The sequence below is a fragment of the Eschrichtius robustus genome, chromosome 5 (assembly GCF_028021215.1).
Source record: "Eschrichtius robustus isolate mEscRob2 chromosome 5, mEscRob2.pri, whole genome shotgun sequence".
NCBI lineage: Eukaryota > Metazoa > Chordata > Mammalia > Artiodactyla > Eschrichtiidae > Eschrichtius > Eschrichtius robustus.
The window spans coordinates 140314751-140342067 of record NC_090828.1 but is presented as its reverse complement, the minus strand read 5'-3'; the positions used below and the strand labels follow the sequence as shown (position 1 = coordinate 140342067).

General features: G+C 38.6%; 1 protein-coding gene across 11 annotated transcripts in view; it reads left to right on the top strand.

The window, feature by feature from the left end:
* The window catches only part of OCA2 (OCA2 melanosomal transmembrane protein), a 279191-nt gene that overhangs the window by 7593 nt on the left and 244281 nt on the right, over positions 1 to 27317 (top strand). For 2 of the 11 annotated variants that reach the window (XM_068545349.1, XM_068545338.1), the window contains exons 2-4: positions 13822 to 13861; positions 14336 to 14414; positions 14848 to 15117. In XM_068545349.1, the coding sequence (XP_068401450.1) occupies positions 14870 to 15117 (248 nt within the window). In that variant the 5' untranslated portion in view covers positions 13822 to 13861; positions 14336 to 14414; positions 14848 to 14869. Of the gene's footprint in view, positions 1 to 13821; positions 13880 to 14319; positions 14415 to 14823; positions 15118 to 27317 lie in introns of all 11 variants that reach the window. The other 9 variants (XM_068545344.1, XM_068545348.1, XM_068545345.1 and 6 more) reach the window with 7 other exon arrangements.

Below are 27317 nucleotides of genomic sequence, written 5' to 3'. Positions count from 1 at the left end.
CTGTTAATATGGTAGATAATATTGATTGATGTTTTTATTAGCTTTATTGAGGTATAACTTAACATACCATACAATTCATCAATTTAAATGGTACAATTCAGTGGTTTTTAGTATATTCACTGAATTGTGTGACCATCACCACAGTCAGTTTTAGAACATTTTCACCAACCCAAAATGAACCCTACACACATTAGCAGTCACTCCTCACTTTCCTCCAACAGTGCCCTCCTCCATCCATCCTAGGCAAACACTAATCTACTCCCTGTCTCTATAGATTTGCCTATTTGGAAGATTTCATATGTAGATGGAATTGGGCAATATGTGCACTTTTGTGACTACCTTCTTTCACTTAACATAACGTTTTCAAAGTTCATCCGTGCTGTAGCATGCATTGGTATACTCTTCCTTTTTTATTGTTAAATAATATTCCATTCCACATTTTATTTATCCTTAATCAGTGATCAACATTTGGGTTGTTTCCAAAATAATACAAAAAAGTATTCATAATACTTTTACAAAGAGTATGCATATACTTTTTGAGTATTAAAAATGCTTCTATGAATATTAATGTACAAGTTTTTGTGTGAACATATGTTTTCATTTCTCTTGAGTATATACCTAGAAGTGGAATTACTGGTTCATATTTAGCATTGGTCAACCTGTGAATATTGAACCAGCCTTGAGTCCCTGGAAAAAATCCTACTTGGACATGGTATATAATTCTTTTTACATATTGTGGAATTTCCTGTGCTAATATTTTATCACGGTTTTTTGCATCATAGTCATGTAAGATACTGGCCTGTAGTTTTCTTTTTTTGTGTACTGTCTCTGTCCGATTTTGGTATCAGGTAATACTGACTTCATAAAATTAATTGGGAAGTGTACCTCATCTTCTGTAATCTGCAAGAGATTGGGTAGGATTGGTGTTAATTCTTCTTTCATTGTGGGGTAGAATTTTCAGTGAAATCATATTGGCCTGGAATTTTTTTGGGGGGGAACTTAAAAATTCAAACTCAATTTACTTAATAGTTATAGGATTTTCAAATTATTCTGTATTGGGTGAGTTATACTAATTTGTGCTTTTCTGAAGAATTGGTCCTTTTCATTTAGTCAAATTTATGTGTGTAGAGTTGTTCATAGTGTTCAATTATTATCCTTTTGATGTCTGGTGGTCTGTGGTGATATTCCCCATTTCATTCCTTGTGTTGGTAATTTGTATTCTCTTTTTTCTTTGTCAGTTATGCTAGAGGTTTGTCAATTCTATTGACGTTTTTGAAGAACTTGTTTTTGTTTCATTTTCTCTGTTGTTTTTCTGTTTTTGATTTTCTTGTTTTTATACCTATTATTTTCTTATTTTTTGTTTGCTTTGGGTTTATCTTGCTTTTTTTTTTCTAGGATATTGAGAGGGGACTTAGATTATCAATGAGACTCTTTCTCCTTTCTAATATGAGCAATTAGTGCTATAACTTTCCCCTCTCATCACTGCTTTAGCTGTGTTCCACAAATTTTGATATGTTATATTTTCATTTTAATTCAGTTCAATATAATTTTGGTTTACCTTGAGACTTTGACTCCTGGATTATTTACAAGTGTGTTTTTTAATTTCCAAGTGTGCAAATTTTTGGCATTTCTGTTATTAATCTCTAATTTGGTTCCATTGTGTCTGTAAAACACACTGTATATTTCAATTCTTTTGAATTTGGTGAGTTTTTATTAATGGCTCAAGGTGTATATGGCCTTGATATATGTTCAGTGGGCATTTTAAAAAATGTTTTGCTGTTGTTGGGTGGATTATTCAATAGATATCAATTAGATCCCACTTGTTGATGGTATTGTTCAGTTCTTCTGTATCCTTGCCAATTTTCTGTCTTGTTGTTCTATTGATTGCTGATAGAGAAATGATATATCCAATGCTATAACTGTACATGTCTGTTTCTCCTTTCAATTCTGTCAGTTTTGCATCACATATTTTGAAGCTCTGTTGTTTGGTGCATACACATTTCATATATCTATGTTTTCTTGGTAAACTGACCCATTTATTATTATACAATATCTCTGTCTGTCCCTAGTAATTTTCTTTAATCTGAAGTTTACTATATCTTGTAACAATACAGCCACTCATGCTTTTTTTGGATTAATGCTTGAATGATATATCTTTTGTCCATCTTTTTACTTTTAGCTCACCTATCTTGTTATTTTTAAAGTGAATTTCTTGTAGACTGTACATAAATGAGTTGTGTTTTTTAATCTACTCTGCCAATCTCTGCATTAATTTTTGTATTCAGACCACTTATATTCAATGTAATTTTGATATGTTAGGGCTGTGGGTTACTTAAATATATTTTATAATCCCATTTTGATTTATAGTATTTTTAAATGTATCTTTTATAGCTTTTCAAAGTGGTTGCTCTACATATTAAATTATGTATACATTACATGCCACAGTACTGTTGCCATTATTTTATCAGTTTGAGTAAAATCTAGAAAGCTTACCTCCTTCTCCATTCTTTTTTTTTTTTTAAGGCCTGGATAATAATTATAAAATATAATCATCATTTAAATAGGTGTATTAGGGTGGAGAGGCACATATAAATTTTATGGTTGGGATACTGTTTTTTTATGATTTTTAAAAATTTTTTATTGGAGTATAGTTGATTTACAATGTTGTGTTAGTTTCAGGGGTACAGAAAAGAGAATCAGTTATATGTATACATATATCCACTCTTTTTTAGATTCGTTTCCCATATAGGCCATTACAGAGTATTGAGTAGAGTTCCCTGTGCTCTACTGTAGGTCCATATTTGTTACCTATTTTATATATAGTAGTGTGTATGTGTCAATCCCAATCTCCCAATTTATCCCTCCTCCCTTTACCCCCTGGTAATCATAAGATTTTTTTTTTTAACATCTTTATTGGAGTAAAATTGCTTTACAGTGTTGTGTTAGTTTCTGCTGTATAACATTGTGAATCAGCTATATGTATACATATATCCCTATATCCCCTCCCTCTTGGGTCTGTCTCACACCCTCCCTACCCCACCCCTCTAGGTGGTCATAAAGCACCGAGCTGATCTCCCTGTGCTACGTGGCTGCTTCCCACTAGCTATCTATTTTACATTTGGTAGTGTATATATGTCCATGCCACTTTCTCACTTCGTCCCAGCTTACCCTTCCCCTTCCCCCTGTCAAGTCCATTCTCTACGTCTGTGTCTTTATTCCTGTCCTGCACCTAGGTTATTCAGAACCATTTTTTTTAGATTCCATATATATGTGTTAGCATGCATATATTTTTTTCTCTTTCTGACTTACTTCACTCTGTATGACAACTTTAGGTCCATCCACCTCACTACAAATAACTCAATTTCAGTTTTTTTTAATGGCTGAGTAATATTTCATTGTGTATATGTGTCACATCTTCTTTATCCATTCATCTGTTGATGGACACTTAGGTTGCTTCCATGTCCTGGCTGTTGTAAATAGTGCTGCAATGAACAGTGTGGTGTATGTCTCTTTTTGAAATATGGTTTTCTCAGGGTATATGCCCATGGGTCATATGGTAGGTTTTTTTTTAGTTTTATAAGGAACCTCCATACTATTCTCCATAGTGGCTATATCAATTTACATTCCCACCAACAGTGCAAGAGGGTTCCCTTTTCTCAACACCCTCTCCAGCATTTATTGTTCATAGATTTTTTGATGATGGCCATTCTGACCAGTGTGAGGTGATACCTCATTGTGGTTTTGATTTGCATTTCTCTAATGATTATTGATGCTGAGCATCCTTTCATGTGTTTGTTGGCAATCTGTATATCTTCTTTGGAGAAATGTCTATTTAGATTTTCTGCCCATTTCTGGATTGGGTTGTTTGTTTTTTTGATATTGAGCTGCATGTGCTGCTTGTATTTTGGAGATTAATCCTTTGTCAGTTGCTTCACTTGCAAATATTTTCTCCCACTCTGAGGGATGTCTTTTCATCTTTTTTATGGTTTCCTTTGCTCTGGAAAAGTTTTAAGTTTCATTAGGTCCCATTTGTATGTTTTTGTTTTTATTTCCATTTTTCTAGGAGGTGGATCAAAAAGGATCCTGCTGTGATTTATGTCAAAGAGTGTTCTTCCTATGTTTTCCTCTAAAAGTTTTATAGTGTCTAGCCTTACATTTCGGCCTTTAATCCATTTTGAGTTTATTTTTGTGTATGGTGTTAGGAAGTGTTCTGATTTCAATCTTTTACATGTAGCTGTCCAGTTTTCCCAGCACCACTTATTGAAGAGGCCTTCTTTATCAAAGATAAGGTGACCATATGTGCGTGGGTTTATCTCTGGGCTTTCTATCTTGTTCCATTTATGTATATTTCTGTTTTTGTGCCAGTACCATACTGTCTTGATTACTGTAGCTTTGTAATATAGTCTGAAGTCAGGGAGCCTGATTCCTCCAGGTCTGTTTTTCTTTCTCAAGATTGCTTCAGCTATTTGGGGCCTATTGTGTTTCCATACAAATTGTGAAATTTTTTCTTCTAGTTCTGTGAAAAATGCCATTGGTAGTTTGATAGGGACTCATTGAATCTGTAGATGGCTTTGGTCAGTATAGTTATTTTCACAATGTTGATTCTTCCAACCCAAGAACACATTATGTCTCTCCATCTGTTTGTAGCATCTTTAATTTCTTTCATCAGTGTCTTATAGTTTTCTCCATACAGGTCTTTTGTCTTCTTAGGTAGGTTTATTCCTAGGTGTTTTTTTCCTTTCGTTGCAGTGGTAAATGGGAGTGTTTCCTTAATTTCTTTTTCAGATTTTTCATCATTAGTGTATAGGAACGCAAGAGACTTCTGTGCATTAATGTTGTATCTGGTTGCTTTACCAAATTCATTGATTAGCTCTAGTAGTTTTCTGGTAGCATCTTTAGGATTCTCTATGTATAGTATCATGTCATCTGCAAGCAGTGACAATTTTACCTCCTCTTTTCTGATTTGGATTCCTTTTATTCCTTTTTCTTCTCTGATTGCCGTGGCTAAAACTTCCAAAGCTATGTTGAATAATAGTGGTGAGAGTGGGCATCCTTGTCTTGTTCCTGATTTTAGAGGAAATGGTTTCAGTTTTTCACCATTGAGAAAGATGTTGGCTGTGGGTTTGTCATATATGCCCTTTATTATGTTGAGGTAAGTTCCCTCTATGCCTACTTTCTGGAGAGGTTTTATCATAAATTGGGTGTTGAATTTTGTCAAAAGCTTTTTCTTCATCACTGAGATTATCATATGGTTTTTATCCTTAAATTTGTTAATGTGGTGTATCACATTGATTGATTTCCATATATTGAAGAATCCTTGCATTCCTGGGATAAACCCCACTTGATCATGGTGTATGATCCTTTTAATGTACTGTTGGATTCTGTTTGCTAGTATTTTGTTGAGGATATTTGCATCTATGTTCGTCGATGATATTGGCCTGTAGTTTTCTTTTTTTGTGACATCTTTGGTTTTGGTAACAGGGTGATGGTGGCCTCATAGAATGAGTTTGGGAGTGTTCCTCCCTCTGCTATATTTTGGGAGAGTTTGAGAAGGATAGGTGTTAGATCTTCTCTAAATGTTTGTTAGAATTCGTCTGTGAAGCCATCTGGTCCTGGGCTTTTGTTTGTTGGAGGACTTTTAATCACAGTTTCAATTTCAGTGCTTGTGATTGGTCTGTTTATATTTTCTATTTCTTCCTGGTTCAGTCTTGGAAGGTTGTGCTTTTCTAAAATTTGTCTATTTCTTCCAGGTTGTCCATTTTATTAGCATATAGTTGCTTGTAGTAATCTCTCATGATCCTTTGTATTTCTGCAGTGTCAGTTGTTACTTTTCCTTTTTCATTTCTAATTCTGTTGATTTGAGTCTTCTTCCTTTATTTTCTTGTTGAGTCTGGCTAATGGTTTATCAATTTTATTTCTCTTCTCAAAGAACCGGCTTTTAGTTTTATTGATCTTTCCTGTTGTTTGCTTCATTTCTTTTTCATTTATTTCTGATCTGACCTTTATGATTTCTTTCCTTCTGCTAACTTTGTGGTTTTTTGTTCTTCTTTCTCTAATTGCTTTAGTTGTAAGGTTAGGTTGTTTATTTGAGATGTTTCTTGTTTCTTGAGGTAGGATTGTATTGCTCTAAACTTCCCTCTTAGAACTGCTTTAGCTGCATCCCATAGGTTTTGAGTCATCGTGTTTTCATTGTCATTTCTTTCTAGGTATTTTTAAATTTTCTCTTTGATTTCTTCAGTGATCTCTTGGTTATTTAGTAGTGTATTGTTTAGCCTCCATGTGTTTGTATTTTTTACAGATTTTTTCCCCTGTAATTGATATCTAGTCTCATAGCGTTGTGGTCAGAAAAGATACTTGATACGATTTCAATTTTCTTAAATTTCCCAAGGCTTGATTTGTGACCCAAGATATGATCTATCATGGAGCATGTTCCTAGAGCAGTTGAGAAGAATGTGTGTTCTGCTGTTTTTGGATGGAATGTCCTATAAATATCAATTAAGTCCCTCTTGTTTAATTGTCATTTAAAGCTTGTGTTTGCTTATTTATTTTCATTTTGGGTGATCTGTCCACTGGTGAAAGTGGGGTGTTAAAGTCCCCTATTACTATTGTGTTACTCAATTTCCTCTTTTATGGCTTTTAACATTTGCCTTATGTATTGAGGTACTCCTATGTTGGGTGCATAAATATTTACAACTGTTATATCTTCTTCTTGGATTGATCCCTTGATCATTATGTTGTGTCCTTCTTTGTCTCTTGTAATAGTCTTATTTTAAAGTCTATTTTGTGTGATATGAGAATTGCTACTCCAGCTTGCTTTTGATTTCCATTTGCATGGAATATCTTTTTCCATCCCCTCACTTTCAGTCTGTATGTGTCCCTAGATCAGAAGTGGGTCTCTTGTAGACAGCATATATGCAGGTGTTGTTTTTCTATCCATTCAGCTCATTTGTGTCTTTTGGTTGGAGCATTTAATCCATTTACTTTTAAGGTAATTATCGATATGTATTTTCCTATTACCATTTTCTCAATGGTTTTGTGTTTGCCTTTTTTGGTCTTTTCCTTCTCTTGTGTTTCTGCCTAGACATGTTCCTTTAGCATTTGTTGTAAAGCTGGTTTGGTGATGCTGAATTCTCTTAACTTTTGCTAGTCTGTAAAGGTTTTAATTTCTCCATTGAATCTGAATGAGATCCTTGTTGCGTAGAGTAATCTTTGTTGTAGGTTTCTCCCTTTCATCACTTTAGATAGGTCCTGCCAGTCCTTTCTGGCTTGCAGAGTTTCTGCTGTAAGATCAGCTGTTAACCTTAATGGGATTCCCTTGTATGTTATTTGTTGCTTTTCCCTTGCTGCTTTTAATATTTTTCTTCGTATTTAATTTTTGATAGTTTGATTTATATGTGTCTTAGCGAGTTTCTTCTCGGATTTTTCCTGTATGGGACTCTCTGCTCTTCCTGGACTTGACTGACTATTTCCTTTCCCATGTTAAGGAAGTTTTCCACTATAATCTCTTCAACTATTTTCTCAGACCCTTTCTTTTTCTCTTCTTCTTCTGGGACCCCTATAATTCAAATATTGGTGGGTTTAATGTTGTCCCAGATGTCTCTGAGACTGTCCTCAATTCTTTTGATTCTTTTTTCCTTATTCGCTCTGCGGTATTTATTTCCACTATTTTATCTTCCAGGTCACTTATCCGTTCTTCTGCCTCAGTTGTTCTGCTACTGATTCCTTCTAGAGAATTTTAAATTTCATTTATTGTTGTTCATCGTTTGTTTGCTGTTTAGTTCTTCTAAGTCCTTGTTAAACCTTTCTTGTATTTTCTCCATTCTATTTCCACGATTTTGGATCATGTTTACTATCATTACTCTGAATTCTTTTTCAGATAGACTGCCTAGTTTTTCTACATTTCTTTGGTCTGCTGGGTTTTTACCTTGCTCCTTCATCTGCTGTGTGTTTCTCTGTCTTCTCATTTTGCTTAACTTACTGTGTTTGGGGTCTCCTATTTGCAGGCTGCAGGTTTGTAGTTCCTCTTGTTTTTGGTGCCTGCCCCCAGTGGGTAAGGTTGGTTCAGTGGGTTGTGTAGGCTTCCTGGTGGAGGGAACTGGTGCCTGTGTTCTGGTGGATGAGGCTGGATCTTGTCTTTCTGGTGGTCAGGACCGGGTCGGGTGGTGTTTTTTGGGCTGTCTGTGAACTTAGTATGGTTTTAGGCAGCCTCTCTGCTAATGGATGGGATTATGTTCCTGTCTTGCTAGTTGTTTGCCATGGGGCGTCCAACACCGGGGCTTGCTGGCCGTTGGGTGGAGCTGGGTCTTAGCATTGAGACAGAGATCTCTGGGAGAGCTCTCACCAATTGATATTATGTGGGGCCGGGAGGTCTGTGGTGGTCCAATGTCCTGGACTCGGCTCTCCCACCTCAGAGGCTCAGGCCTGACACCAGGCTGGAGCACCAAGATCCTGTAAGCCACACAGCTCAGAAGAAAAGGGAAAAAAAGAAAGAAAAAATAAATTAAAATGAAAAAATAAAAAAATAATTTTAAAAAAAGTAATAAAAAAAGAAGAGAGCAACCAAACCAATAAACAAATCCACCAATGATAACAAGTGCTAAAAACTATACTAAGATAAACATAAAAATCAGTAACAAGTCTGTTGCAGACAGCAAATCCCAAGTCTACAGTTGCTCCCAATGTCCATTGCATCAATTTTGGGTTGATTCATTGTCTATTCAGGTATTCCACAGATGCAGGGCACCTCAAGTTGATTGTGGGGATTTAATCTGCTGCTCCTGAGGCTGCTTGGAGAAATTTCCCTTTCTCTTCTTTGTTTGCACAGCTCCTGGGGTTCAGCTTTGGTTTTGGCCCCACCTCTGCGTGTAGGTTGCCCTCAGGCTTCTGTTCCCATCCAGAAAGGATGGGGTTAAAGTAGTGGCTGATTAGGGGGGCTCTGGCTCACTCATGCTGGGGGCAGGAGGGGTACGGTATTTATAATTGGAATGCAGGGCAAGCCTGTGGTGGCAGAGGCTGGCGTGACGTTGCGACAGCCTGAGGCGCACTGTATGTTCTCTTGGGGAACTTGTCCCTTGATCATGGGACCCTGGCAGTGGCGGCTGCACAGGCTCCCGGGAGGGGAGGTGTGGATAGTGACCTGGGCTTGTACACAGGCTTCTTGGTGGTTGCAGCAGCAGCCTTAGCATTTCATGCCCGTCTCTGGGGTCCGCACTGATAGCTGCAGCTCATGCCCTTCTCTGGAGCTCGTTTAGGCAATGCTCTGAATCCCCTCTCCTTGCTCACCCCAAAATAATGGTCTCTTGCCTCTTCGACAGGTCCAGACTCTTTCCCGGACTCCCTCCCAGCTAGCTGTGGTGCGCTAACCCCTTCAGGCTGTGTTCACGCCGCCAACCCCAGTCCTCTCCCTGCGATCCGACCGAAGTCCGAGCCTCAGCTCCCAGCCCCCGCCGAGAGGCAGAGAAGCCTCTCGGGCTGGTGAGTGCTGGTCGGCGCCGGTCCTCTGTGCGGGAATCTCTCCGCTTTGCCCTCCGCACCCCTGTGGCTGCGCTCTCCTCCATGGCTCTGAAGCTTCCCCCCTCCGCCACCCGCAGTCTCCGCCCACGAAGGGGCTTCTAGTGTGTGGAAACCTTTCCTCCTTCACGGCTCCCTCCCACTGGTGCAGGTCCCGTCCCTATTCTTTTGTCTGTTTTTTCTTTTTTCTTTTGCCCTACCCAGGTATGTGGGGAGTTTCTTGCCTTTTGGGAGGTCTGAGGTCTTCTACCAGCGTTCAGTAGGTGTTCTGTAGGAGTTGTTCCACATGTAGATGTATTTCTGATGTATTTGTGGGGAGGAAGGTGATCTCTGTGTCTTACTCCTCCATCATCTTGACGGTCCCATGTCCCTCTCTATTCTTTATCTCACCAATTTGTGACAAATTGTCTTAAATATTTCCTCTACATACATTGATAACCATATCAGAGAGTGTTACAATATTTGCTTCAAAAATCAAACATATTGTAGAAAATTCCAAAAGACAGAGAAAATGTATTGTATTTGCTCTTATTTTTCCATTTCCATTATTATTTTCACCTTCCTGATGCTCCAAAATTTCTTCTCTTAATCTTTCTTTTTTGTTTAGAGAACTTTCTTTGGCCATTCTTTTAGGATAGGTCTGCTGGCAACAAATTCTCTCAGTTTTCTTTGATCTAGGGTCCTGATTTCCCCTACATTCCTGAAGGATATTTTCACTAGATAAAGGATTCGGGGTTGACAGTTCTTCCTTTCATTACTTGAAAAATATGGTGCCACTTCTGGCCTCCATGGTTTCTGTTATTTGAATTTTCCCCCCTGTATGTACATCTTCATTTTTCTCTTGATGGTTTCAAGACTTTTTCTTTGTCTTTAGTTTTCAAAAGTTTGACTACAGTATATCTTGGTGTAGGTTTCTTTTGGTTTATCTTCTTTGGGTTTTACTAAGCTTCTTCGATGTGTAGATATATGTGTTTTGTCCAATTTGGGGAGTTTTCAGCCATTATTTCTTCAAACACTTTTTCAGCTACATAGTATTTCTCTTCTCCTTCTGGGATTCTCATTACATGAAGATTATATCTTTTGTTATAGTCCCACAGGTCTCTGAGGGTCTGTTAATTTTTTTCCACTTTTGTTTTTATTAGGTAATTTCTATTGTTCTAACTCCCGGTTCATTAGTTCTTTTCTGTTTCCTCCATTTTGCTGTTGAGCCATCTATTGAATTTTTAGTTTTGCTATTGTGTTTTTCAGTTCCATTTGGTTCTTCTTTGCTGAGACTTTCTAGTTTTTCATTTGTTCCAAGTGTCTCTGTTATTGCCTGTTGAACCATTTTCATTTTGGCTGTCTTAAAACTCTTTGTCAGATAATTCCAACATCCCTGTCGCCTTAGTGTTGTCATCTATTTTCTTTCAAGTTGATATTTCCTTGGTTATCACTGTAACAGGGGATTTTGATTGAAACTTGCACATTTCAAGTATTATGAGGCTCTAATACCTATTTAAACTTTCTGTTTAGCTGGTTTCCTCTGACACCACTCCAGCAGAAGGGCCTAGTACTGCCTCATTGCTGCCAGGTGCGATTAGAAATCCAAGTTCCCCACTTGGCCTCAGTTGATATCATGGTAGGGAAGGATTCCTTGTTATTTCTGGGTGGTGGTGTGGGAGATCTGGCTCCCTACTGGGCTTCTGCTGATACCTTCCTGGATGGGAGGAATAAGGTCACCTCATTACTGCTCCTCATGTGGCCTCCAGGGACACAGTTGTGATGTGGCCTCACTACTGCAGTGGTGAAAGTTCTGTCTACTTGGCCTGCTCTGACACCTCACCAAGGAGGTGTTTCTCTTACTTCAAGGTGGGACTGAAGTTCAGGTTCCCCACTCTTGGTCACCACCTACATGGTGGGCAGTGTGCATAAGGAGGAAGTTGGACTCCCTAGCACCCAGCAGAGATGAACGTCCCAGCTCCTTATTTTCCTTCTCTGACCACCCCAGTGGGAATGGGGGACCGGGCCCCTTATTATAGCCTGGTGAGGCTGGGAGTTTAGGCTCACCACTTGGCCTTTGCTGTCTGGGTAAATTTGGGTCTACAGTGTTTGGCTGCAGTAGAGTAGTGTCTAAAAGTTTTCTATCCTACTAGGCTGCCACATTCATATTCCTTTGGCTAGAGAGGGCAGGCCTTTCTTGGGGCTTTTTTGGTCTATATCTGTTGGTGTTTCCAGGTTGCTGACATCTTCAGCACCCTGTCTGGGATATATGAGACATGATAAAAATCCAAGGACACAGCCTCACTGCTGTGTCATTTCTTGGGTCCCTAACTTGTTTGCCACCTTCTGTCCAGCTTTCAGAGTCTTCTTACGGTTGTTTTATATAAAATGTCAGGTTTTTCGTTGTACTTAGCAGGAAGAAGCGGGAATAGTAATTTTACTCTATGTTCCTGGGAGCACAAGTCCTGAGATGTAATTTTTTAGTGTTGATAGTATGTTTGCATGCTAGCCTGAATGATTTAGGAGAGAAGGAGGAAAAAATGTAATGAAGCAGTCTGAACAGGTGAGAGTGGGTGGGCTCCATTGTACCCAGTAGGGCTGCAGGCAAGCGTGTCCTTGGAAGGCTGGGTACTTCAGCCTCTGGTTAGCTTCTCAGCATGTCTACCTCCCATGTAACCAGCTTCTGTGGTTATGTACTCAGAGCAGCTTCCATTTCCTTCTTGGACTCTGGCTGATTCCTTCAGTGAAGGAAGGAAGAGGCAAAGTCAGTAGCTGAGACTAGAAAGGAGGGAAGATGTATAGGGATTTAAGGAGGGAGATGGAGGAGAGCAGGAGTGAAAATTGACTTGGGAGATGCAGTAGGATTGCTGGGCAGTGCTGGGGCCAACGGAGAGCCCTGCCTGTGGAGGCCAGGTGAGACCAGCAGCAGCACCCAGGGTTCTCCGTGGCCACATTCAGCCACTTAAGTGGTGGCTCAGAGTGGGCAAGTCAGGTTTGGGGTCTTGCCACGTGGCAGATAGACTCCAGGGTGGGCCCTATGATCCCCACTGTCTGGTGTTCACACTCTTGTGTGATGATCCCCTGCCCTTGAGTGAGAGTGGGACCTTTAACTGGCTTCCAACCAATAGAATATGGCAAGGGTGATGGATGGGATGTTACTCTTTGATGGCTACATTACATGAAATTCTTCCTTGTTAGTTGACTCGCTCTGGAGACTCTTGCTGTTCCTTGATGAAGTGAACAGACATGTTGGGGTCCACATGGCAAAGAGCTGCAGGAAGCCTGCAGGAAGTGAGGGTGGCCTCCAGCCGACAGCCAGCAAGCAGCTGGGTCCTCAGTCCTGCAGCCACTAGGAAGTGAATTCTACCAGCACTGAGTGATCTTGGAAGCTGATTCCCAGCCCAATGACACTTGAGAGCCTAATCATAAGACCTACCTAAGCCTGCCCCAGTGACCGCTGAGCCACCGAAACTCTGAGATTGTAAATGTGTATTATTTTAAGCTACTTATTTTGTGGTAATTTATTATGCAATAATAGAAAACTCATATATCAGGTGAACTTGACAGAATGTAAGAGGAGGCAAGTAAAAGGAGTGTGTTTGCTTTACCACAGAATCTCAACTGGGAAAGGGGAGTGAGGACATGTTGGCTGACATGGGAGCAGGCAAGTGCTGGAGAGGCACTCACAAAACTTAGAGCCCAGGGTGTAGATGGTGAAGCCAAAAAATAACAGCAAGTGTAGTAGTGGGTGGGAGGGGTGGGGAGAGAGAGAGAGAGACCATAAGCTGGGGCCCAAATCTTCGAAGAATGAAGGTGGGACATGGCCAGGAAGACAGTAGTCAGTGTAGTAAAGGTTGGGTGGTGTATTCCAATGGCAGCTGGAGTACATTAAGGAGGGGAGAAGATGGCAGTGGAGAGCTAAGAAGATAACTCTGTTAAAGGGAGAGAGTGGGACCCAGTATGTGATGAAAATGTGGGGCCCCTTGTTCAAAAAGCAGGAAAAAGTGCCGTTAACAGTCCTACAATATAAAAGATTTTCTTTTCTTCCACAGTCTCTTGACTTGTCATGGTGTTTTAAATTGCTATTCTAAGTAAAGAAAAATTAAAAATTTTAATTATTAGCATAAATTTTATTGTTCATCTTTATGTTGTGCAACATCAGTTTAAAATACAAATATGAGAGCATTTAACTTGTAGGTGGAATCCCGGAAGTCACACAAGTTGTGTTTTCATTGTGTAGTTCAAATGTGCATATGGAGTTTATTCTGACCGGGTAATGGAAACATTGCGTGAAACTAACTCTAATATTTTTGTTTTGTCTTTTGATACAAGTACATTCTATCAACACTCTCTGCCGTCTGCTTACTGATGAGTAAGTCATCTTTTCAATGTAAGTGATGGGTTAAAGTAGGGAAATCAGAGCAATAAGAAAATAGTAGGACTTCCTTGGTCATTCGGGTTTCTTCAAAAGCTGTTGCCTTTCTGTATTTAAAGTAAATTCTTGTTCCATCAGAAAGTGTGGGCTTTTGGGCTGTGAGCACACCCCGCCCCCACTTACTCAGTTGTAGACATAACTCACTGACCTTGTTCCTGCTTGGACTCCCACACATCCTGGGCCCTCCAGAATTTGTGATCATGGGGCATTGCGAGCCTCTGTGAATTGGGTGACAAGGAGTGGTGTACCCATGAATTGTACTCACTTCACCCAACTGTAAACAAATAAAATGGTAATGGGTTAAAACATAATCCCGAAATCAGGACACCATAACCTTGCAAGTATGGTGATTTTTCTCATTTTTGTAATAGGTATCATTATTTTCTCATTGCAAGAGTATTAATTTTCTAGATGCAGAAATCGTTAAAGCTGTAGCCTAGACAAAGACAAAGGAGAAAGCCTGAATCATCTGTACCTCCGCCACACAAAGGTAGCCATACTTTAGAGGCTGTGTCTTTTTGGTTTTCTGTTATATGTATATTCTACGTACTTGTTTATTTCAAGAGATATATCCCAGTGTATCAATGGTGTTTACCATATTTTAAACATTTCCCAATGTCAGTATCTCTAGAGGATGTTTATGTTTGCATAGTATTTCCTACTATGCACATATCACAATTTACCTAACTAATGCTCTGTTGTTGAATAGTTAGGTCACTGCTAGTGTGAAATGTGCTAAAATATTCATTCTTGGAGATGAACATACACTTTTTTCCATATGATATTAGATGCTGAAACATGGGAAGGGCCTTGTTATAAGAAGTGTTTCTACTGTACCATTCAGTAGTATGAATTCCCCAAGATAAAAGTGATATTCACAGTTTGCTTTTTATCAACAGTGGTTTCTTTCTGGCTGACTCTAGTGAGAAGAGTGGCAACAGAAACATGCACCTAGAGAACAAAGATGGCAGGCTGACCTCTGGTGTGCTGGAGATGGAGATACATCAGACATCTGCTCCCATGAGTGCTGGCCTGGGAGGGCCGGGACTGGTGGGACTCAACACCAGCAACCATAGGCCACAGCAGGGAGACAGCAAGGCAGACTCTCTGAACCCCTACCCCAGTGGGGCAGCTGGGCAGAGCTGCTGGGCTCCTGTGGACCAGGATTTTGGCTCATTCCTCGCGGAGTGGAGGTGAGTTTAAAACAATTTTATCTTGTGAATGTGGAATTCACAAATACTGGATTTCCTTGAGCATAGTTCTCTCACATTTTTTGTGGGAAAAATGTCCAGATATTCTGCAAGAATCTTTCCAGCATTAGATCACTTTCCTGGCCTGTTTTGAATGAATGCTACTTCTAAAATGTGGCTATTGTAAATCCAAAAGATAATAAAAATAGAAATCAGATCAGTTACATCACCTGTGTGCAAACTGGTTAGTAAGTATTTTCTTAGAGCTATTAAAATCAGGGTATAGGTAACACGGAAAGCAGGAAGGAAGAGTGTGTTAAGTTATCTAGTGCCATGCAACAAACTCCAAAATTCAGCATCTTAAAACAACACATGTTTATTTTCTCACAGTTTTGTGAGTCAGGAATCTGGGCATGGCTTAGCTGGATCCTCTGCTCAGGGTCTTTTACAGGCTGAGAACAAGTGGTCAGCTGGGGCTGACCACGGTTCAGGTGGGCAGGGTCTGCTTCCAAACTCGTCTGTGTGATTGTTGGCTGGGCTCAGTTCCCCCTGGGCAGATAGACTGAGGTTCTCAGTCCCTTGCCAGGAGGCCTGCTCCATCAGGGCAACCATGAGAGACAGTTCTTTGTAACCTAATCACAGAAGTAAGTCCCCATCACTTTTGCTGTGTGGGCCCATACTGAAGGGATGGGATCACACAAGGGTGTGAACACCTGGAGTGGATCACTGGGGGCATGTCAGAGGCTGCCTGCCACAAAGGTAGAGTAGAGGAGGAGAGAAAAATTGTGAAAGGCTAAATGGACCAAAAAGATGACTGGTGTTATCTATAGAAAACTATGTATGGAGCCCTCCTAGGTTATCTATATCTTCTCATTGTTTACAACTGATCTGAAAACTGATGACAATACAAATGATTCTCATCCCAAGAAATAAATTTGAAGTGTGTCTGATGGAATGAATTGTCCAGTTTTACACTGATTTTTCAATTCAGTTCAACATTTCTAATTGCCCATATATGTATGGTTTCTTTTTCTTGTTGGTTTACTGTAATTAATGAGTTAAATAAAATATTTGATATGTGTTCATGTCACATGTATATGGCAGTCATGATTTTATCTTCTTTTTTTACTTACAGTTTTATTGAGATATAATTGACACATAACACTGTACAGGTTAAAGGTGTACAGCATGATAATTTGACTTACATACATATGAAATGATTACCACAATAAGTTTAGTGAACATCTGTCATCTCATATAGATACAACATTAAAGAAATAGAAAAAAATTGTTTTCCTTGTGATGAGAGCTCTTAGGATTGGCTCTCAACAACTTTCATATACGACATGCAGCAGTGTTAACTATAGTCATTGTGTTGTATATTACATCCCTAGCACTTATTTATCTTGTAACTGGAAGTTCATACCTTTTGACTATCTTCATCCAATTCCCCCTCCCCAAGCCCCTGACTCTGGTAACCACAAATCTGATCTTTTCTGAGTTTGTTTATTTTTTGAAGTATAGTTGACCTACTATACCATGTTAGTTCCTCATCCACAACATAGTGATTCAATATTTCTATATATTTCAAAATGATCACAAGTCTAGTTACGATCTGTCACCATACAAAGATATTACTTAGTTATTGACTGTATTCCCCATGCTGTACATTTAATACTGTGACTCATTTATTTTGTAAGTGGAAGTTGTACCTCTTAATCTCTCTCACCTGTTTCTCTCTTCTCTCCACACCCCTCCTTCTGGCAACTACCAGTTTGTTTTATCTGTGACTCTTTTTCTGTTTAGTTATATTTGTTCATTTGTTTTGTTTTTTAGACTCCACATATAAGTGAAATCGTACAGTATTTGTCTTTCTCTGTCTGACTTATTTCACTTAGCATAATACCCTCTAGGTCCATCCATGTTGCTGCAATTGGCAGTACTTCATTCTTTTTTATGGCTGAGTAATAGTCCATTGTATGTATATGTGTGTTTATATATATATACACCACATCTTCTGTTTTCAGTCACCTATTTTTGGGCACTTAGGTTGCTTCCATATCTTGACTATTGTAACTAATGCTGCAATGAACATAGGAGTGCATATATCTTTTCAAATTAGTGTTTTCATTTTTTCCAGATATATTCCCAGGAGTGGAATTGCATTATATAGTAGTTCTATTTTTAGTTTTTAAAGGAGCCTTCATACTGTTTTCCATAGTGTCTGCATCATTTTACATTCCCACCAACAGTGTATGAGGGTTCCCTTTTCTCTACATCCTTGCCAAGATTTGTTATTTATAGACTTTTTGATGATAGCCATTCTGACAGGTCTGAGGTGACATCTCATTGTGGTTTTGATTTGCATTTCCCTGATGATGAGTGAGGCTGAGCATCTTTTCATGTGTCTATTGACCATCTATATGTCTTATTTGTAAAATTATCTATTCAGGTACTCTGACCATATTTTTAATTGGTTGTTTTTTGTTTTTTGGGTTTTTTTGTTGTTGAGCTGTATGAGTTCTTTCTATATTTTGGATATTAACCCCTTATTTTGATACACCATTTGCAAATATCTTCTCCCATTAAGTAGGTGGACTTTTTGTTTTGCTGATAGATTCCTTCACTGTGCAAAAGGTTTTTAGTTTGATGTGTACATTTTTTTTTTTGCTTTTGTTTCCCTTCTCTGAGGAGACATATCCCCCAAAATATTGGTAAGTCGGATGTCAAAGAGCATACTGCCTATGTTTTCTTCTAGAAGTTTTATGATTTTGTGTCTTACATTTAGCCTTTAATTCATTTTGAATTTGTTTTTGTATATGTTGTGAGAAAGTAGTCTAGTTTGATTCTTTTGCAGGTAGCTGTCTAGTTTTCCCAATACTATTTATTGAAGAGCCTATCTTTTCCCCATTGTATATTCTTGACCCTTTTGTCATAGATTAATTGCCCATGTAAGTGTGGGCTCATTCTGGGCTATCTCTTCTGTTTCATTGAGCTATGTATCTTTTTTGTGTGTGCCAGTACCATGCTGTTTTGATTGCTGTAGGTTTGTAGTATAGTTTGAAATCAGGGAGTGTGATACCTACAGTTTTGCTCTTTTTAAAGATTGTTTTGGCTATTTGGAGTCTTTTATGTTTCCATACAAATTTTAGAATTATTTGTTCAAGTTCTATGAAAAATACTATTGGTATTTTGATAGGGATTGCACTGAATCTGTAGATTGCTTTGGGTAGTATGGTCATTTTAACAATATTAATTCTTCCAATCCCTGAGCACAATATACCTTTCCATTTGTTTTTGTCACCTTGAATATCTTTCATCAACATCTTATAGTTTTACCTTCTTGTTTAGAGTTATTCCTAGATATTTTATTCTTTCTGATGCAATTGTAAATGGGATTGTTTTCTTGCTTTCTCTTTCTGATAGTTTGTTGTTAGTATAAAGAAGTGAACAGATTTCTATATATTAATTTTATATCCTGCAACTTTACCAAATTCATTGATGAGTTCGAGTAGTTTTTTGGTGGTGTATTTAGGATTTTCTATGTATTGTATCATGTCATCTGCAGTGACAGTTTTCCTTCTTCCTTTCCAACTTGGATTTCTTTTATTTCTTTTTCTTGTCTGATTGCTGTAGCTATGACTTCCAATATTTTGCTGAATAAAAGAGGCTAGAGTGGACATCCTTACCTTGTTCCTGATCTTAGAGGAAATGCTCTCAGCTTTTCACCATTGAGTATGATGTTAACGGTGGGCTTGTCATATGTGGCCTTTATTATGTTGATGTATGTTCCCTCTATACTCACTTTTTTCAGAGTTTTTTAATCATGAATAGATGTTGAATTTTGTCAAAAGCTTTTTCTGCATCTATCAAGGTGATAATATAATTTTTATTCTACAATTTGTTAATGTGGTATATCACTTTGATTTGTGGATAATGGGCCATCCTTGCACCCCTGGGATAAAACTTATTTGATCATCATGTATGATCCTTTTAATATATTGTTGAATTTGTTTTGTAATATTCTGTTGAGGATTTTTACATCTATGTTCATCAGTGATACTGGCTTGTAATTTTCTTTGTTTAAAAAAAGAAGCTATCTTTGTCTAGTTTTGGTATTAGGGTGATGCTGGCCTTGTAGAAAGAGTTCAGAAGTGTTCCTTCCTCTGCAGTTTTTAAGAATAGTTTGAGAAGGATAGATGTTAATGCTTCTTTAATTGTTTGGTAGAATTGATGCATGAAGTCATCTGGTCAACAACAAACCATTGTTTGTTGGGAGTTTTTAAAAATTGCTAATTCAGTTTCGTTACTGATAATTTATCTGTTCATATTTTTTATTTCTTCCTGATTCAGTCTTTCGAGGTTGTACATTTATAGGAATTTGTCCATTTCTTCCAGGTTGCCCATTTCATTGTTTGTAGCAATCTCTTATGATCTTTTGTATTTCTGTAACTTCTTCTTTTTCATTTCTGATTTTATTGATTTGTGCCCTCTCTCTTTTTTTCTTGATGAGTTTGGCTAAAGGTTTATCAATCTATATATATATATATATATACATGCTTATTTTAAGTTACTGATCTCTTAAGTTTGAATGCTTTTTAACAACCCTGCATTTTTACTCCCTCTCAACATTTACTGTTTTTGACATCAGATTTTACATCCTTTTGTTTTGTGTACCCCTTAACTACTTACTGCAGACATAGATGATTCTACTGCTTTTGTAAACTCCTACTATCTTTATAAGTGGTTGATCTACTACCTTAACTGTATACTTGCCTTTGCCAATAAGATTTTTCCTTTGGTAATTTTTATATTTCTAGTTGTGGCCTTTTCTTTTTTGCTTAGAGAAGTCCCTTAAAGGTGGTTTGCTGGTACTAAACTCTTTTAGATTTTGCTTGTCTGTAAATCTTTTGATCTCTCCATCAAATATGAATGAAAGCCTTGCCAGGTAGAGTATACTTGGTTGTAGGTTTTTCCCTTTCATCACTTTGAATATATCAAGTCACTCCCTTATGGACTGCAGAGTTTCTGCTGAAAAATCAGCTGATAGCCTTATGGGAGTTTCCTCATACATTACTAGCTTTTTTCCCTTGCTGTTTTTATTACTCTCTCCTTATCTTTAATTTTTGTAATTTTAATTATAATGTATCTTGGTGTAGATCTCTTTGGGTTGATCTTATTTGGAACTATCTGTGCTTCCTGGACCTGGATGTCTGTTTCCTTTCCCAGGTTAGAAATGTTTTCAGCAGTTATGTCTTCAAATAAGTTCTCTGCCTCTTTCTCTTTCCTTCTTCTTCTGGGACCCCTATAATGTGAATGTTTGTTAGTATGCTTGATGTTGTCCCAGAAGTCTCTTAAACTGTTCCATTAAAAAAATTTTCTTTTTTCTTTTTTCTATTCAGCTTGCATGATTCTCATTACTTTTCCAGTTCACTGATCTGTTCCTCTGTCTCATCTAATCTGCTGCAAAACTCCTTCTGGTGTATATTTTATTTAAGTTATTGTATCCTTCAGCTTTGTTTGGTTTTTCTTTATATTTTCTAAGTTTTTGGTAAGCTTCTCACTGTGTTTATCCATTCTTCTGAATTTGTTGAGCATCTTTATGGTCATTTCCATGGAAACTCTATCAGGTAGATTGTTTATCTCCACTTTGCTTTGTTCTTCTGGTGTTTTATTTTATTCCATCATTTGGAACATGTTCCTCTGTCACCTCATTTTACCTAATTCTCTATTTTTATTTCTATGCATTAGGTAGAATGGTTACATTTTTGTATCTTGGAGAAGTGGCCTTATGGAGGAAATGTTCTATATGTCTCAGCAGGGCACTCCCCTCTGGTCACCAGAGCTAACTACTCTAGGGGTGCCCCCTATGTGGGCTGTGTGGGTCCTTCTGCTGTGATGGGCTGACTACTGTGGGTGGTCTGGTGTGGTGGCTGGCCCCTGGTCCGGCTGGTTGCCAGGCCCTGCCTTTTGCAAAGGATTCTGGCAGCTGATGGGTGGGGCTGTGTCACAAGGTGGCTGGCTGCAGAGCCCAAATGGTTGCAGGGCTAGTGCTGCAAACTCTGCTGCTCCTACTGCTGCCACAGCCACAGCCAAAGTTGAAGCAAATGGAGGGTCAGAGGAGCCAGATGAAGATATGGGAGTTGGTCTCTTTGACTAATCACCAAAAAGCAACCAACTCAGCCAGCTTTATTTGTGAAACAAGAAAATAGAGGCTTACTTCTCTTAAAAAAAAAAAAAGGTCAAGGGTCCTGGATCTAGTGTCAGCCTATTGGTGGGCTGGGCTGGGCCTGGGGGGCTCCTGGAGCTGGTGTCATCCTGCTGGTGGGTGGGGCTTATGGCGGGGGGGCGTGTCCCAGGGCTGGTGCCAGACTGCTGGTGGGTATACCAGGGTGCTGGGGTCTCTGGCTTCAGGACCCTGGGGGTCCCAGAGTTGGTGTCAGTCTGCTGGTTGGCCAAGCTGGATCCTGGGATCTCTGGCTACAGAGCCCAGGAGGTTCTGGAGCTGGTGTCAGCTCTTTGGTAGGTGGGTCCAAATCCTGGTGTGGCTAGCTGAGGGGCCCAAGCTGTTCCAAAGCTGGTGTCGGCTTATTGGTGGGCAGGGACAGGGCCCTGGGCATTCTGGGGTAAGTGCTGGCTCTTACTTTTTTTGTGGAGCTGCTTACCAATGTCTCTGGCTCTAAGACCTGGGTGTCCTGGAGCTGGTGTTGGCCTGCTGGTGAGTGGGGCTGGGTCCCAACACTCCACAGTGGTCTTGGGGCTAGTGCTGGTATACTGATGGGTGGGTCCATGTTCTGTGCCCTCTGGTGGGTGGGGCTGTGTCCTTGGGTGGCTGGAAGGTCCTAAGGCAGTGGGCCTGCTGGTGGGTGGGGATGTGTCCCCACCCAGCTGGTTGCTTGGCCTGAGGTGTCCCAGTACTGGTATCAGTAGGCTGGTGGGTGAGACTGGGTCCTGGTGCTTATAATCTGGAAGGAGGATTCCAAAGTGATGCTCGCCAACACCAATGTCCTCACGGTAGAGTGAGCTCCCCAAAAGCTCTTCCACCCACATCTATGTCCCCAGGGTGAGCTCCAGTTACCTCCTTCCTCTCCAGGAGGCTCTCCAAGATCTGCAGGTCTGTCTGACACAGGCTCCTTTCAAATTACTGCTTCTGCCATGGATCCTGGAGCATGTGAGGTTTTGTGCATGCCCTTTAAGAGTGGAGACTCTATTTTCCACAGCTCTCTGACTCTCCTGAAGGTAAGCCCCACTGGCCTTCTGGGGGCTCATCTTCCTTGTGCAGTTGGGGGGCCTGATGTGGGGCTCAAACCTCTTGTTCTTTTGGGGGGAACCACTGCAATTGTAATTATCCTCCATTTGTGGTTGCCCACTCAGGGGATACTGCATCTCCACCCCTCCTATCCATCTTGTGGTTGCTTTTTCATATCTTTAGTTGTAGAAGATCTTTGATGCCTTCAATTCTTTCTTACTGATAGTTGCTCTGTAAATTGTTATAATTTTGGTGTTTCCGTGGGAGGAGGTGAGCTCAGAGTTTTCCTACTATGCCATCCTCCCCAGCTCTGATTTTGCTCTCTTTTAACAATATTCTTATAACAGAGGGAATAAACAACAAAAAATAGAAAAAGCAGACTTCATTCTGGTGGCACCCTGACCCTTATGTTTGGGATTCTGAGCCTCCTCTTGTAGCTGCAGCCCTGGAATTCTGCAGGATACTTCTTGATGCTGCTTTCCCCCTGTCCTCACTGAGGAATTCCACTCCTTTGCTACTTGAGGCCTCCAAGAGAGAGGAATAAATTGTTTATACATTTTAAATGACATAGAACAAACAAAACTGCCAAGTTAAAGATGAATGAATTTTTCTAATATGCTAGTTTTCTTCATAGAAAAAGTAAACAATGTTTCACACAGCCTCCCCCATTTCTTCACTCCCTTTCTCATTCCCTTATCTAAATATAGCATGGTTTTGAATCTCAAATCCCAGAAAACTTTGAATGAATGCTCCTTTTATTATAAAATAGCACATAAGATCTGATATGGATTAAATATAGTATATTGTCAGACTGAATTGTCTGACATGACCAATTCATCTGTCATGAATTGATTATTGTTTTTACCATTACCAAGCCAAAGTAAATTGTTAAAAATTTGGAAATTGAAGGGGAAAAATGATTTTACAACAATTATTACTATCTACTGGCATTTACCTGTATTCCCTTCTGAGCTTCTCCCATATGTAATATGTATTTTTACATTTTTGTGCTCATAGTAAATAGTAAATGTCATTTTATATTTCTTTTATGTAATTGTATATTATAAATACTATCAGTGTTGTTACATATTGTCCAAAGCTGTTATTTTATATATATGTATTTCATTGAAATATAGTTGTTTTACAGTATTGTGTTAGTTTCAGGGGTACAACTTAGAGATTCAATATCTTTACAGATTATATTCCATTATAGATTATTACAAATAATGGATAATTGGTATAATTCCCTGTGCTATACAGGAGTAGATTGTAGCTGCACCATTTTATATTCCCACCAACAGTGTACAAGGATTCTCCACATCCTGGCCAACATCTGTTATTTGCAGACTTTTTGATGACAGCCATTCTGGCAGGTGTGAGGTGATATCTCATTGTGGTTTTGATTTGCATTTCTCTAATAGTTAGTGATATTGAGTTTCTTTTCATGTGCGTGTTAGCTATCTGTATGTCTTCTTTGGAAAAATGTCTATTTAAGTCTTCTGCCAATTTTTTGATTGGATTGTTTGGGTTTTTTTAATATTGAGTTGTACGAGCTGTTTGTGTATTTTGGATATTAATCCCTTGTTAGTTCCATCCATCATTTGTAAATATTTTCTCCCATTCTGTAGGTTGTCTTTTCATTTTGTTGTGCAAAAGCTTTTAAGTTTGATTAGGTCCTATTTATTTTTGTTTTTATTAATTAATTTATTTTTGGCTTGGGAGACTGATTTAAGAAAATATTACTACGATTTATGTCTGAAAATGTTTTGCCTATGTTCTCTTCTAGGAGTTTTATGGTGTCTTGTCTTACATTTAGGTCTTTAAACCATTTTAAGTTCATTTTTATATATGGTGTGAGGGAGTGCTCTAATTTCATTGTTTCACATGTGGCTGTCCAGTTTTCCCAGCATCACTTGTTGAAGAGACTGTCTTTTCTCCACTGTATATTCTTGCCTCCTTTGTCATAAATTGACTGTAGGTGAGTAGGTTTATCTCTGGGGCTTCTAGTCTGTTCCATTGATCTATGTGTCTGTTTTTGTGCCAATATTACACTGCTTTGATTACTGTAGTTTTGTAGTATAGTTTGAAGTCTGGTAGGGTTATACCTCCAATTTTGTTCTTTTTTCTCAAGATTGCTTTGGCAACTTGGGGCCTTTTGTGGTTCCATATAAATTTTAGAATTATTCTAATTCTGTGAAAAATATCATGGGTAATTTGATAGGGATTGTATTAAGTCTGTAGGTTGCTTTCAGTAGTATGACCATTTTAATAATATTAATTCTTCCAATCCAAGAACACAGAATATCTTTCAATTTCTTTGAACCACCTTCAATTTCCTTCATCAATTTTTATAGTTTTCATTATATAGGTCTTTCACCTCCCTTAGTTAAGTTTATTCCTAAGTTTCTTTTTAGATGAGATTTTTAACAAGGTATTTTTTTTTTTACTTTCTCTTCCTGATATTTCATTATTAGTGTTTAAAAATGCAATAGATTTCTGTATATTAATCTTGTATCCTGCAAACTTGATGAATTCCGTTATTAGGTCTAACAGTTTTGGGGTGTAAACTTTAGAGTTCTCTAAATAAAATATCATGTCATCTGCAAATAGTGACAGTTTTACCTGTCTCCTTCTAATTTGGATACCTTTTATTTCTTTTTCTTTTCTGATTGCTGTGGCTAGGACTTCCAATACTATGTTAAATGGAAACATTTTTGTCTTTTTCCTGAATTTAGCAGGAAGGCATTTGGCTTTTCACCATTGAGCATTAGGCTGAATGTGGGTTTGTCGTAAGTGGCCTTTATTGTGTTGAGATGTGTTACGTTTATACCCACTTTGATGAGTGGGTTTTTTAAAAAACATCTTTATTGAGGTATAATTGCTTTACATTGTTGTGTTAGTTGCAGATGTATAACAAAGTGAATCAGCTATACGTATACATATATCCCCATATCCCCTACCTCTTGCGTCTCCCTCCCTCCCACCCTCCCTAGCCCACCCCTCTAGGTGGTCACAAAGCACTGAGTTGATCTCCCTGTGCTCTGCAGCTGCTTCCCACTAGCTATCTATTTTACGTTTGGTAGTGTATATATGCCCATGCCACTCTCTCAGTTCATCCCAGCTTACACTTCCCACTCCCCATGTCCTCACATCCATTCTCTACATCTGCATCTTTATTCCTATCCTGCCCCTAGGTTCTAAAGAACCATTCTTTTTTTTTTTTTTAGATTCCATATGTATGTGTTAGCATACTGTATTTGTTTTTCTCTTTCTGACTTACTTCACTCTGTAAGACAGACTCTAGGTCCATCCACCTCACTACAAATAATGCAATTTCGTTTCTTTTTATGGCTGAGTAATATTCCATTGTATATATGTGTCACATCTTCTTTATCCATTCATCTGTCGATGGACACTTAGGTTGCTTCCATGTCCTGGCTATTGTAAATAGAGCTGCAATGAACATTGTGGTACATGACACTTTTTGAATTATGGTATTCTCAGGGTATATGCCCAGTAGTGGGATTGCTGGGTCATATGGTAGTTCTATTTTTAGTTTATTAAGGAACATCCATACTGTTATCCATAGTGGCTGTATCAATTTATATCCCAACCAACAGTGCAAGAGGGTTCCCTTTTCTCCACACCCTCTCCAGCATTTATTGTTTGTAGATTTTTTGATGATGTCCATTCTGACCAGTGTGAGGTGATACCTCATTGTGGTTTTTGTTTGCATTTCTCTAATGATTAGTGATGTTGAGCATCCTTTCATGTGTTTGTTGGCAATCTGTGTATCTTCTTTGGAGAAATGTCTATTTAGGTCTTCTGCCCATTTTTGGATTGGGTTGTTTGTTTTTTTGATAATGAGCTGCATGAGCTTCTTGTATATTTTGGAGGTTAATCCTTTGTCAGTTGCTTCATTTGCAAATATTTTCTCCCATTCTGAGGGTGGTCTTTTGGTCTTGTTTATGGTTTCCTTTGCTGTGCAAAAGCTTTTAAGTTTCATTAGGTCCCATTTGTTTCTTTTTGTTTTTATTTCCATTTCTATAGGAGCTGGGTCAAAAAGGATCTTGCTGTGATTTATGTCATAGAGTGTTCTGCCTATGTTTTCCTCTAAGAGTTTGATAGTGTCTGGCCTTACATTTAGGTCTTTAATCCATTTTGAGTTTATTTTTGTGTATGGTGTTAGGGAGTGTTCTAATTTCATTCCTTTACATGTAGCTGTCCAGTTTTCCCAGCACCACTTATTGAAGAGGCTGTCTTTTCTCCACTGTATATGCTTGCCTCCTTTATCAAGGATAAGGTGACCATATGTGCGTGGGTTTATCTCTGGGCTTTCTATCCTGTTCCATTGATCTATATTTCTGTTTTTGTGCCAGTACCATACTGTCTTGATTACTGTAGGTTTGTAGTATAGTCTAAAGTCAGGGAGCCTGATTCTTCCACCTCCGTTTTTCTTTCTGAAGATTGCTTTGGCTATTCGGGGTCTTTTGTGTTTCCATGCAAATTGTGAAATTTTTTGTTCTAGTTCTGTGAAAATGCCATTGGTAGTTTGATAGGGATTGCATTGAATCTGTAGATTGCTTTGGGCAGTATAGTATTTTCACAATGTTGATACTTCCAATCTAAGAACATGGTATTTTTCTTCATCTGTTTGTATCTTCTTTAATTTCTTTCATCAGTGTCTTATAATTTTCTGTGTACAGGTCTTTTGTCTCCTTATGTAGGTTTATTCCTAGATATTTTATTCTTTTTGTTGCAATGGTAAATGGGAGTGTTTCCTTAATTTCTCTTTCAGATTTTTCATCATTAGTGTATAGGAATGCAAGAAACTTCTGAGCATTAATGTTGTATCCTGCTACTTTACCAAATTCATTGATTAACTCTAGTAGTTTTCTGGTATCATCTTTAGGATTCTCCGTGTATAGTATCATGTCATCTGCAAACAGTGACA